Here is a 12,675-nt window from a genome sequence, read left to right on the forward strand (position 1 = left end):
TTTAAATATTTATTGCCTACTCCTTTCTACTTTGAGAATTCTAATTATATGAATATAAGTTTCTTGGTTTTGGCACAGTGAACTCTTATGACTGATCTATAAATTCTTTCTTCATTTTTATTTTGGATAGTTTTTATTGTTATATTCATTTATGTTTGTAAATAATTTATTTTCAATTTGCAATCTATTAGAAAAATAAATAAAGGAGAAGCGAAAAAGAAAAAAAAACAATGCAATACAAGTAGACACATATCATATGATATCCAGCAATTATACATCCATTAATGTTGTGAGAATGAGTAAAGTAAATTTAAATAAAAGTCAAGAAAATATTTGGAATGAACTGGGAAGAATTGGAATAAATTCTTCTTTAATTATTTGGTAAAATTCAGCATTGATTTCATCAAGTTCTATTTTATTGAAGGGAGAATCCTTTTAATTCTGATTTACTTTTGTTATGAATCATAGTTCTGTTTAGATTTTTTGGTTCGTATTTGGCAGAGTATAAGTTTTTAGAATTTGCTGATTTTTGTAGTCTTATATTTAGTCATAGCTACATAAAACAATCTAAAACTGCTGGATCAGTTTTTCATTATAAAAAGATTATTTTATATGCATGAATTTACATTTTCTCCAACAATAAGCTAGAGATTCATATCTTCAACACATTTTAAAACATTTGCTCTTATTCTGTTAACAGTCATTGCAATAGATGCCATAGCATCATTTGTCGAATTGAACATCTCTTATCAACTATGCATAGTTTAACACTGTGTAAAAAATTAATTGCACATGTGTTTGGGTCTTGTTCTAGCTATGGCAGTGCAGTGAGGGTATTTTGCATGTGATATGAGGGTCAGTGGTCCTCTGTTTAAATCCAAATCATTTTCTTAGACAGATAGGATGGATTTGATATATTGATGCCAAAATTTAAAAAGACGAAGCACTATGGTGGATGCAAACTCAGCTCCTGCCTGCTGGCTGCTCTTCCTGATGTCCTGCTTTGTGTGTGTGGATACCACAGGTCTCCTGGCTCCTCTCCTGAAAGATCAAGAAATGGCAGCACAGCAGTCTACAATGTGGACTCCACAGGAGACAGAGAGGGAGGGACTTCTGTGATGGTAAGGTGAACACACTCAGCTCTGACATCACATCCCATATTAAGACAGAAATTTCACTTTGCAATACTAATATTGTTATTTTCAATAGATTTGAAACTAAATATGTGTAATTTAAAATATATTTAAATGTAAAGGGTGAATGCCCTGCACAAGAATGGGTAAATAATTCTTCATGTGTCACCTTGAGTGTGAAAGTCACATATGAGCCTCTTTTGAGTTCCAGAAAGATCACCTGAGCCATAGGATTAAAATCAGCAGCTTTGTCTTTTATTCTCAGGAAGCAGACAAAAAACAGTTGGGAGAATAAAAACCGAGAAATAGTGAGTTATTTAAAAAGACAATTAGATGAGCTCTGAGTTCGGCTTACGCAGTTAGATATGGATGGAGTATAAGATTTAAGTTTCTAAAGCTTTATCCATTACTCAGCCTGGACTATCTCTCTTGCGCCTCTGTTCTAAGGATCAAAACTGGTGGTGAAAAGAGAGTATCACTAAGAAGTCATATCTTGTTGTGATGCTCGGGAACTTTTATCCATTTTCATTGGATAAAAGTTCAACATGTCTGTGTGTGTCCTCAGGTTCTAGTCCTGCTGAGCAGAGAACAATCGTGACATGATTCCTTCAAAATGACATTTAATTATGTGTACCGTTGAGAACGTATCTTACTGTAAAACCAAACTTCTAATCGAGAAATGTGAAACCCAGGTTTCCAGACCCAGGTTTCCAGACCCTGGTCCTTAGCCGTTCCTAGCCCCTGCCCCCTGATTTTACTTGCAGTCTAGGCTGTGCGGATTCTGGGAGGAGGCACCACCAGCGCCCTCTTTCCTCAGGCCCCCATTTCTCCTGTGTCCAGCACTTCCCCGCATGGTCTCCAAACCTCCCCCAAGGCCACGTAGAGCCCTGTCCCCTGCGCCCTGACGCCTCATCCTATACCCAGGTTAGCTCTGGTCCTCTCCCCAAGGAACAGGACAGTGGAGGCAAATTGGGACCAGATTCCTCTGTGTCTCCCAGCCTGTGGACCAGGCTGGAGGACTGACAAAGGCCTGCAGAGTATCTTGGGGATTGTCATATGGACCGGAAGCGTCAATTTCTAAGAGGAAATCAAACTGGTTTACCCTCTCCTGTCCTGCTCTGACCCACTGAACTCAGTGTGTCCTGAGCGCCACCTGCTGGTCCCGAGCATCACAACAGGAAGGTTTAGGTCTGGGCTCCCACTGACGCCCTCTCACTGTGTCTCTTGCACAGTAATACACGGCCGTGTCCTCGGTTTTCAGTTGAGTCATTTGCAGATACAGCGTGCTCTTGGAGTCATCCCTGGAGATGGTGAATCGGCCTTTCACAGATGTAGCGTATTCCGTGGTGTGACTGTTAGCCTTGTTTCTAATAACTCCAACCCACTCCAGTCCCTTTCCTGGAGCCTGGCGGATCCAGTACATGTAGTGGTCACTGAAGGTGAATCCTGAGGCTGCACAGGAGAGTCTCAGGGACCCGCCAGGCTGCACCAAGCCTCCCCCGGACTCCACCAGCTGCACCTCAGCCTGGACACCTGCAAGCACAGACACATCCTGCTCAGTAAACATCACACATGTCCACTGTGTATCCCACTCAAGCCAGTCAGACACTCAGTGTCTCTTGCTTCTTATGAATCACCTTTTAACATAGTGATAAATACAACCCAGCTCAACACCAGCTCCATGGTGAGCTGTGTGTACTCCGTCCTGATCACCAAGGGGAGACAGCTGCTGCCCAGAGCGGGGTGTCTCTCCAGAGCTGCAGGGTGAGAGCTGGATGGTTTAAAGTGGGAGACAGGGGCCTGATTTGCATCTCCTCCTGCTATCTAGAGACCTCCGTGGACAGGAAGTAGAAAATTTCATTTTCAGATTAGATGTGAATTTGTAGGTCAAATGTGTGGAAAATAATATTATAAAATAAGAATTTTGTGTAATTATGTTACTCATAATTCATAGTCTTAATTTATTGTTATGCATTCAAAAATATTATAAACAAGTGTCCATATTTGCTCCATTGCACAAATGCAGAATTCCTCACAAGGGAGCGACCAAGAGTGACCAAGAGTTCAGAGCTGGTGTTCACAAGGCCGGTGGAGCCAGGTCCTCCTCACAATCTCCAGGACAGATGTGGGCATCTGTACTGAGGTTCATGGCCTCTTTTGGTGTCAAAGATATATTCCTATTTTGTTTTTATTAACCTCCAGTGTTACCTGTGCTTTAGGGATGACCCACCCTATGCACATCAATGTCACCCTGCAATGAAGAAGGCTGTAGGTCGCCTGTGAGGCTTTCTTGATTCAGCTCAGGTGAAGCAGCTTTGCAGAGAGCTATCAAATACTAATGCTGCTACAATTTGTTTGTATCCAACGTACTTTATTTTTGGTGAGAAAAGTCTTTAACTCATCTCTACGTCTGTCTGTCATCTCTTTACCTATTGATCTATGTATCTATTGTTCATTTATCTACCTGCAAATCCTTGTCAATTTTTCTCTATTATCAAATACTCACTGTATAATATCAGAACTATGTAATTTATGCTGTCATCATTGAAAAATTTTCTAATTTCTCCAGTAGCTTTTCTGTGAGTTATCAATGTGTATCTTATGTAATATTTATCATAATTCAAATCATTAACCCTAGTGAATATGATTTCATCTAATGTTTCCTTGTTGACACTTTAGTATGGTGTATATTGAAAAAGTGTAATGTAGTTGGAATTATTCATGAAGTGCTATAATATTACCCTGGGTATTATACACCTATTTCATTATAATGTCAGTTAGGTATTTCCCTGCTAACGGGCCAATAGTTCCTTCTTCTGCCTCACATCTGTGGCCATCAGTGTGTCTGGAAGATCATGCCCTTCTTTCAGGCTCAGATTTCCTGAATGAACATCCAATGGGGAGACGGACCGAGACATTCATGTGAGCTACAGAGGCCAGGCTGGACTGGAGCCTGGTGTTGAGCTGCATAATAATTGTTCTAGGTCTTCATTTTTCTGATCTATATGTTATAATATGTGAAGTCCAGAGCATAAGGATTGCATTTATGATGAAGACATTTTTCATCATTAATTGTAAAATATTGCACAATTATGTATATATAATTTTTTATTTTTTGTATTTTAGGGCAGGGTCTACAGGGTGTTCAGGGTCACACTACTAGATCGGACTCATAGAGATCTGCCTGTTTACAGCCTCCCAAGAGCTGGGATTAGAGGCATGCGCCACCACGCCCAGTCTCAATTGCCCTCTCAGCATAGCCTGGGGCGGAGCCAGCATGGCAGGCCCGGGGATCAAACCCCTGGCCCCTGCACCTGCTTGCAGGTGTTTTAATCTGCTGAGCTATTTGGCCGACCCTAATATATATTTCTAAAAGAAACAGTGCTTTACATATAAATGAAAGGTAAATAAAAAACGTATGATGAAGCATAGGTAGATAGTCATTTGCCAGATTTGCTATATTATATTGAATTCTGTTCATAATTTTGCAACTACAAAAGAAGTGACTGACTGCTTATGTGCATGCTCATCTAGAGAAGCTGCCAGAGTGACTTGGCTCAGGGAATCCCTCCCACAGCATCTTAGCACCACCTCAATCTCAAGGCCCTGAATCATTTTCTACCAGGTCAGAGTAAAAGTCAAGGTCTGGCTCAGCCTTGTTGTCAGGGACACAGACGTAGCTGACCTCCTGCTTCCTGTGCACACAGACCTTGGCTGTCTCTCTGGTTGCGAGTCAGCCATGCCCTGTTCATCCACTGACCCACACTCAGGCCACTCTCTGGCTCCAAATCAACTGACAGGCACATAAGATGTCGAGGCCTGTGACCATAAGCACTTGGAAAATGAGATTTGCTGTGGTGTCCAAGTTTTATTGAGAGTAATCAAAATAGAGTAAATTGACTTTGCAATATGAAAAAGCCCAAAGTGTCTGGAATTCAGCATTAGCTGCAGTTGGGTCTACAGTATACATGTACTTTTGTGAGTGCTCTATGATTGTAAGGTGTGTGACAACAGCAGAGCTGTGTACCAACTACGTACAGGAGAAACGACCACGGAAGAATCCACACAGAATATCAATGCCTTGTCAATGTCCAATGTCTTCAGGGGTGGAGAATTAAACAGCTCCATAGCTGGCTATATAGCTCAGCGGATTAAAGAGCCTGCTTAGACAAACGTGGGGACTGGGGTTCGATTCGCAGCCTGTGCGGGCCCCGCCCCCTGGGTATGCTGAGAGAGTGATTGAGACTGGTGGTGGTGGCGTGTGCCTGTAATCCCAGCTCTTGGGAGGCTGAAAACAAGAGAATCACTACGAGTCCGATCTGTGTAGTGAGACCCTGTAGACCCTGCATTAAATACAAAATTAAATAAATGAATAAAAATAAGCAGCTCCAACAACACATGGACGTCTGCATGTAGAACATTCTGCATTTACTCAGAGTAAAAAGGTTTGCATGAACCAAAGTTGGGAGGAGCTCTTTAAAATGAGATGCCTGCAGACACAACTGGTGAAGTCGGCAAAGCAATAGTTTGTGTGATTCAATGTTTCTGCACCTAAAACCTGACGGGACTGCAGTCAGTTGAGTTGTAATCAATAGTTTCATTGAATACATACTCTACAACCTAACGATCCTTGCAATCTCTGTGCCTGGGGCCTCTGATAGATCTTCAACTGGAAGGAAAACCTAACTTTTTTCTCCACTTTGTCTGGGAAGTACCAGTGTGGACTGTGCGCCCCCTGCTGGTGCTAAGTGCCACTGCAGGGAGGTTTGTGTCGTCTTACACTGGCATGACATTACTGTGTCTCTTGCACAGTAATACGTGGCTGTGTCGTCCGTGGTGACCGAGTTCAGCTGCAGAGAGACCTGGTTCTTGGCTGTGTCTCTGGAGATGGAGATGCGGCTCTAGAGGAATGGGCTGTAGTTAGTGCTACCACTGTAGGTTATGTACCCCATCCACTCCAGGCTCTTTCCTGGGGGCTGACGGATCTAGTGCCAGTAGTAATTGCTTGTGATGGAGAAACCAGAGACGGTGCAGGTGAGGGGCAGGGGCTGTGATGGCTTCACCAGCCCAGGTCCAGACTCTTGCAGCTGCACCTGGGACAGGACACCTGGAAACAAATTAAAGCTGCATCAGCCACCTGCCTTCCTACTCAATCCATGGGCCGATATCTAACAATAAGGACACTCACCATGGGGCCCTGTCACCAGGCACAGGACGAGACCCACCAGTTTCATATTCTAGACCACACCTCTGCCTTCTCCAGAGATCTTATCTGTGTAGGAGGAAGGAGCTGTGAGCCCTAACAGCAGAAGTAGGACATTTTCATCTAGATATGGATGAAAAATTTGCATGTGGGTGGTCCTTTTCCTTCATAAATGGACCAGGGCATTTCTGGTCCTTGTGCTTCTGAGAGGAATCTCTTTTCCTGTATCATATGCTGTTTAAGCATGCAAGTATATACAGGATGGCTGAGATGATTGTACTAATAAATTTCATAAGTCTTTTGAAAATAGTAGTTAATGTTTAGGATTTTCACCTTGACTAACTCTGTATGCTGATATCTATAATCTGAGCAACTGCATCAAGGACAGCAATGAGTAATACAAAACCCATGGTTGAATACCTGTCATCTGAATATGTACTGTTTCATACTCTGGTTTCTCTTTAGATCGTATAAATATTTCACCTTTTACTAAATATGTACTGTTTCTAATGTCTTATCAATTATTATGCTGCCTTTAAAATAAATTTAGAAAAATACAAAGAAAAAATTAAGATTTCTGGAAAGTGTTATTATTCAATTATTTGTCCAAATCTTGCATAACTATATCTGTTAACCAGAGCAACAGATTTAACAATTAAAATTTTAAAAAATAAAATAAAACAATAAACAAAAAACAATTAAAATAGATAACGTAACAATCATTGTTAGTTAATTAGCTATTACTGTTTTGAAAATCTGTAACATATGTATTGTTGCATGTTACCCTGTTTCTGTCTTCTGTTTTTGCTTCTGTTATCACTCTTTAAAATAAAATAAAATAAAAATTTTTAAAATACTGCTTAAGGTTGTGACAAGTGGGACGCTGGCCTCATTGGAGTGGTGGAAGCAGAGCAATGAACCAGCTTCCTGATCCCAGATCAGCTTCCTCCACTTCCTCCTCCCTTCTTGGGCCCGAGCCCAACTTCTCCCACCTGCTGCTGCTGCGGCTTCAGGTTAATACGAGCACAGCTTCTTCTCTGTCTCCCTGATCTCTGTCCTCAGGATCTCTCCACGCTGCTAGGGCTTGCTTCACCGAGCTGTCAGCAGAGGTCCTCCTTCCTCCTGTCCTAGGACATCTCACCTGAGCAGCTCCAGCAGGAGCTAGAAATAGGGACGTGTTCTGAGCTTACCTCCCGCGGTTGATGCCGACCATCTGTGATGAGTGTCCTGTCCCCTGACCCTGTCTCCTCATACAGCTATACATGGCCATGATCTCCGGTCTCAGGCTGTTCATTTGGTGGCACAGTGAGTTCTCAGCCTCATCTCTCGAGATGATGGCTCAAACAATGCCAAACTCTGCTGCTGATGCATGCAATCCACTGCAGACCCTTGCCTGAAGTGGCATAACCGGTGCATCTCATCCCGACTGAAGGTGACTCCTGATGCAGCCTGAGAACTTTACACTTCAAAATTGCAAACAGGAAAACCCATCTCAGCCCAAGTGCTTTGCTGAACTGTCTGTGTAGGCCTGATCGCCGAGTACGAACACCTGGGCGTTCAGGGTTGGACTCCACCCAGGAGCTGCAGGGTCAGCACTGGGCTGGTTTTCATCAGCACAGGGAGGCCCTATAGGCATGGTCTCCTGCTACATAGACAGCTCTGGAGCTGGCTGTCTCAGAGAGGGCGTCGCATACAGCAGTGTGAGCATACTGAAGATGTTTGGCAGCAATGGTAACACTCGGGGAAAAAATGATACCAAATTGTGACAGACCCTTGATTCTGGGTTTACCACTTGACCTCCCTTCACTTTTGTGCATGTACAAAGATGATGGATTTGTTATTGATGTTGCTTCCTGTGTCGTCATGTAGAATAACAAAAGTGTCATAAACCTTTGTATTATCTTCATAGGCTCCCACGTCTAATAGTTTATGCCCCCTTGTCTGGCCTGTGCTGTCTGAAGTTGGGAACAGCTTCCTGATCCAGCGTCTCACCAGAGAGGGACCCAGTCGGGAGGGTTTCTATTCCCCTCTTCTTGCAGTGAGAATGTGTGTGGTTATGTTGAGTTCTGCTGATCGCCGAAAGGAAACAGAACTGGTGTTCATGTTGGTGCCTCTCAGTGGCTCTCTCATTTTCAACCATCATTATCTCCCTTCCTCTTCTCCTGTTTTCATATGTTGTCTATTTGTAAAAGCTTCACCAGATATAAGACATAAATTGTCCACATGGAAGGTGTGCGCCTGAGACGGATTCACAGGTATGGACAGGTACACCTGTCATCCTGCAGCATGTCCTGGGGCCCCTCTCCACTCGTCGCTTCTGCTGCCTTTCCCCTGTGTCCGGTCACCAGCTCGCTCAGGACCCCCTCCATGCTGATCCACATTAACTTTCCTTTCTGTGAATCCCCCTACACTGTCACTGGGGATGAAAACTAGTACAAACACTTCAAAATTAGCATGAATAAAAGAATTACAGAATCGTAGGCTCCAGGGGCAGAACCGGCTGGGCAGGCTCGGGAATTCTGCACCTGCCCGCAGGTGCTTTAATCCACTGAGCTATTTGGCTGGCCCTCTAAATTGTCCTTCCTATGACTTCTTGTATGTCACATCTTTTTCAAGCTGAAACATTTAACATGTACGAGAGAGTCTTTCCTCGTAGAAATTACTAGCGAAATTGGCAGGGACCATTATGATGGCTGGATATTCCAAAGCACACAAGTTCTTAAAAATCAGAATTCTTCACAGTATAAGCAAGATGTAATTGCCCTCCTACTTTCAGATGAAGATAAATAAATTTATATTATATTATATCACATATAAATTATATATATACATATATATCTATATCTATATCTATATCTATATCTATATCTATATATTTATCTTCTAAGGGCTGGCCAAATAGCTCAGTGGATTAAAGCACCTGCAAGCAGGTGCAGGGGCCAAGGGTCCGATCCCTGGGCCTGCTGTACCAGCCCTGCCCCTGGAGCATGCTGAGATGGCAATTGAGACTAGGCGTGGTGGCAAGTGCCTGTAATCCCAGTTCTTGGGAGGCTGTAAACAGGCACATCACTCCAAGTCTGATCTAGTAGTGAGACCCTGTAGACCCTTCCCTAAAAATAAAAAAAAAGTAAATAAATAAACAAAATGAAGCTGTGAGCTTCTGGATGGGAATGTTAGGTTTAAAGTCTCTTAAAAGGTTACCATCTGAAGGAATAAAATTTAAGGTTAATAAGGCAAATTTCCTTTTAGACAAATATACTTTCCAAGTTGATCCACAGCCAACATGCAAGGACTGGAATCTGGCTGCGGATGGGTACACATGGATGGATACACAAAATGAGAGGTAACGTTAGGCCTAACCTTCCCTTATAAATGCATTAAAATTTGTGGGCTGGGAAGTATAGTACATACATAGTTATTGCTCTATGGAATGGGAAACCTCTGGGGGCCAGTCCATTCAAGAGGTCTCAGCAAGGGTGGATTAGGTATGTAGGCCCAATGCTCTTCTCCCTGAACCACAACAAACCCGAGCTGTCAATTAGATGGCAGGCCTCATGAGCAGGCTGCTGCAGGCTTTCCCAGGACAGTGGACAACACACTGTCGGGTTCTTTGCTTAAGGTCGCGGCAGGGGGCTTGATGTGTTGTGCCGGTGGGTTGGATTCTGACCATGGAATAGCTCTGATGGTCATCATGTCTCTGAATTTTCTGTGGAGATACACGCTTATCCGCAGCCCCAATTTAGAAATGATGCTGGACCATTCCAAACACCTGTTTGGAGTCACACCAAGCAGGAGTTAGCAAAGTTAATGCATATGTAGCAGAGTTTAAACACTGTTTCCACTTGCCTTTGTTTAGCCAGTTGACATTTTTAGTTTAAGATGCTTTCAGTGATTGTCTGAGCTTGGGGATTATAGAGGATTGCTGTAATATGCTTCATATTACAGTTATCAGGAAAACTCTGCAGAGGCTGGGAGATAGTTTGGCAGTTTAGTGCCTGACTGGCAAATGCAAGGACCTGGTTTCCATACCTGGTACTGCATGCCATTCCCGCTGTGCTGGCCACCAAAACTGGTGTGGTGCTGCATGCCTGTAATCCCAGCGCTGCGGAGGCTGAGACAGCAGGATCACTGTGAGCTCTGTAGCAAGACACTGGACCAAATAAATATAAAATTAAAAAATAATAATAGAATAAAAATACCTCTGTAAATGTTTAATAATATAAGCAGGCCCAGTACTAGGACTATTTGTGGCATTGTAAATTAGCATAAACTGGTATATAATATATTTTTTATTGACTTTGTTTCCCTGAGTAACAGGTAGCATGGATCATATGTGAGAAAGTATCTTTGGAGGCATGAATATATTGTTTGTTAAAAGATGATTTATGGTAATATATATTTGCCATCACCAGTTCATTCTAAAACTTCTGGAATTGTAAATATGTTGAGGAATAGGGCTAGGAATAAACCGCCAGGCAGCTCATGCCATGATTTGTCTAGTTTGGTTCTAGTAAATTTAAATTCTTTTTGCAGAGATTTAGAATTTTGATGAAAACAATTATGGTGGGCCGGTGAGATGGCACAGTAGAATAAGCGCTTGACTGGCAAGCATGAGGGACTGAGTTCAATCCCTGGTTCTGCCTTAAAAAAATAATAGTAATAATAATTATAGGATTATCCTGGTGTCTCAAAAATGGTAATCAGCTTTACAAGAGCATCTGTATTATAATTACTCGATGACAGCAGACAATTGAAAAAGTATACTAAAAAAATGAAAAGAGACATTCTGTCAGTGAGTGGAAAACTTCATATCGTTACATGTATAGAAATTTTTTGTCAAACAGGTTTGTCTTGCTGAAAGAAACACAAGTGATAAACCCACATTTTAAAAGGACAGGCTTGGAATAAATAAATAAATACATAAATGGGCCGGGGAGATAGCTCAGTGGAATAAACGCTTGCCTGGCAAGCACAAGGGCCTGAATTCAATCTCTGGTTCTGAAAAAAAAAAAAAAGTACAGGCTTGGGGCTGGCCAAATAACTTAGCAGATTAAAACACCTGCAAGCAGGTGCAGGGGCAGGGGACTTGATCCCCAGGCCTGCCATGCCGGCCCCACCCCCAGGGCGCTGAAATGGCAAATGAGACTGGGCGTGGTGGCACGCGCCTGTAATCCCAGCTCTTGGGAGGCTGTAAACAGGCGGATCACTACAATTCTGATCTGGTAGTGAGACCCTGAACACCTTGTAAACCCTTCCCTAAAATACAAAAAAAAAAAAAAAAAAAAAAAAAAAGTTGTAAGAAATTAACGAGAAAAAAAAAGGCAGCAACTGGTGCTTTCAATGGAGCAGCAGAAGTAGTACAATTTCCCAAGCCATCCTCCACATATGCATAAATATGTCTTTCATTTGTCCTTTTCCTCATTTGAGCTTTTCCTTCCCATTCAACAGATTTTTGCTTTTCACAGTATCTGATTTACCTTTCAGATTTTATGTACTCTTTCAGGGTCCCACACTAGTGAGACAATACAATGTTTGCACGTGTGGGACTGATTTATTTCTCTTACAATGCACTCTTTATTTGCATCCATTTACCTATAAAACTTCAAATTTATCATTTTTATAGCTGAGTCATACATTTTTCCGTTGTGTAAAAATGCTACATCTTTTTATCCATTCCTCAGTCGATGGGCATTTGTGTTGCTTACAGATTTGACTGTGACAAATTGAGGTGCTATAAACATGGGTACACATATATTGCTGTGGTATGATGTCTTCAGTTCTTCTGGAAAAATACCCAGGAGGAGACTAGGTGGCTTCAGTGGACCTCCAATCCTAGTGTTCGAGGAATCTGCACACCGATTTACATAGTGGTTGCACCAGTTTACACTCACACCCACGGTGGCTGAGGGTTCCGTTTTCCCCACAGCCTCTCCAGCATTTGTTTCTGGTTGAGTTGGTGATGATAGCTATACTGGTATACTGGTAGAAGGGAGAAACTCAGCATCTTTTTTTAAATTTAAATTTCAAAAAAAAAATTTTAAATTTCATGTATTTAAAACAAGGTCACACTATCCAGTTTGGAACCTTGGTGATCCTCCAGTTTCAGCCTCCCCAGTATGTGGATCAAAGGCAAGTGCCACCAAGCTATCACCTCAGCCTCCACCCCCAGTTAGGTTTTAACAGTGTGTTCTGAGAAAATGAGCTTGAGAACCTGAGGGCAAAATCATTGTTTTAAATCCACAGAGCGTTCCTGATAGGTGCCCACCAAACAACTAAGCATTTACTGCGCTATTTATCTATAAATAGTTCTGGATTCAGTGCTTACAGGCCACTTAGGAC

General features: G+C 42.4%; 1 gene segment (V, D, J or C); it reads right to left on the minus strand.

The window, feature by feature from the left end:
* Window positions 1-2,265: 2,265 nt before the first annotated feature.
* LOC101576869 lies at window positions 2,266-2,890 on the minus strand. The segment is given in 2 exon segments: window positions 2,266-2,666; window positions 2,771-2,890. Coding segments are annotated over 2 exon segments (447 nt in total).
* Window positions 2,891-12,675: the final 9,785 nt, after the last annotated feature.

This window comes from Octodon degus, unplaced genomic scaffold (assembly GCF_000260255.1).
Source record: "Octodon degus isolate 3935 unplaced genomic scaffold, OctDeg1.0 scaffold00255, whole genome shotgun sequence".
NCBI classification, from domain to species: Eukaryota; Metazoa; Chordata; class Mammalia; order Rodentia; family Octodontidae; genus Octodon; species Octodon degus.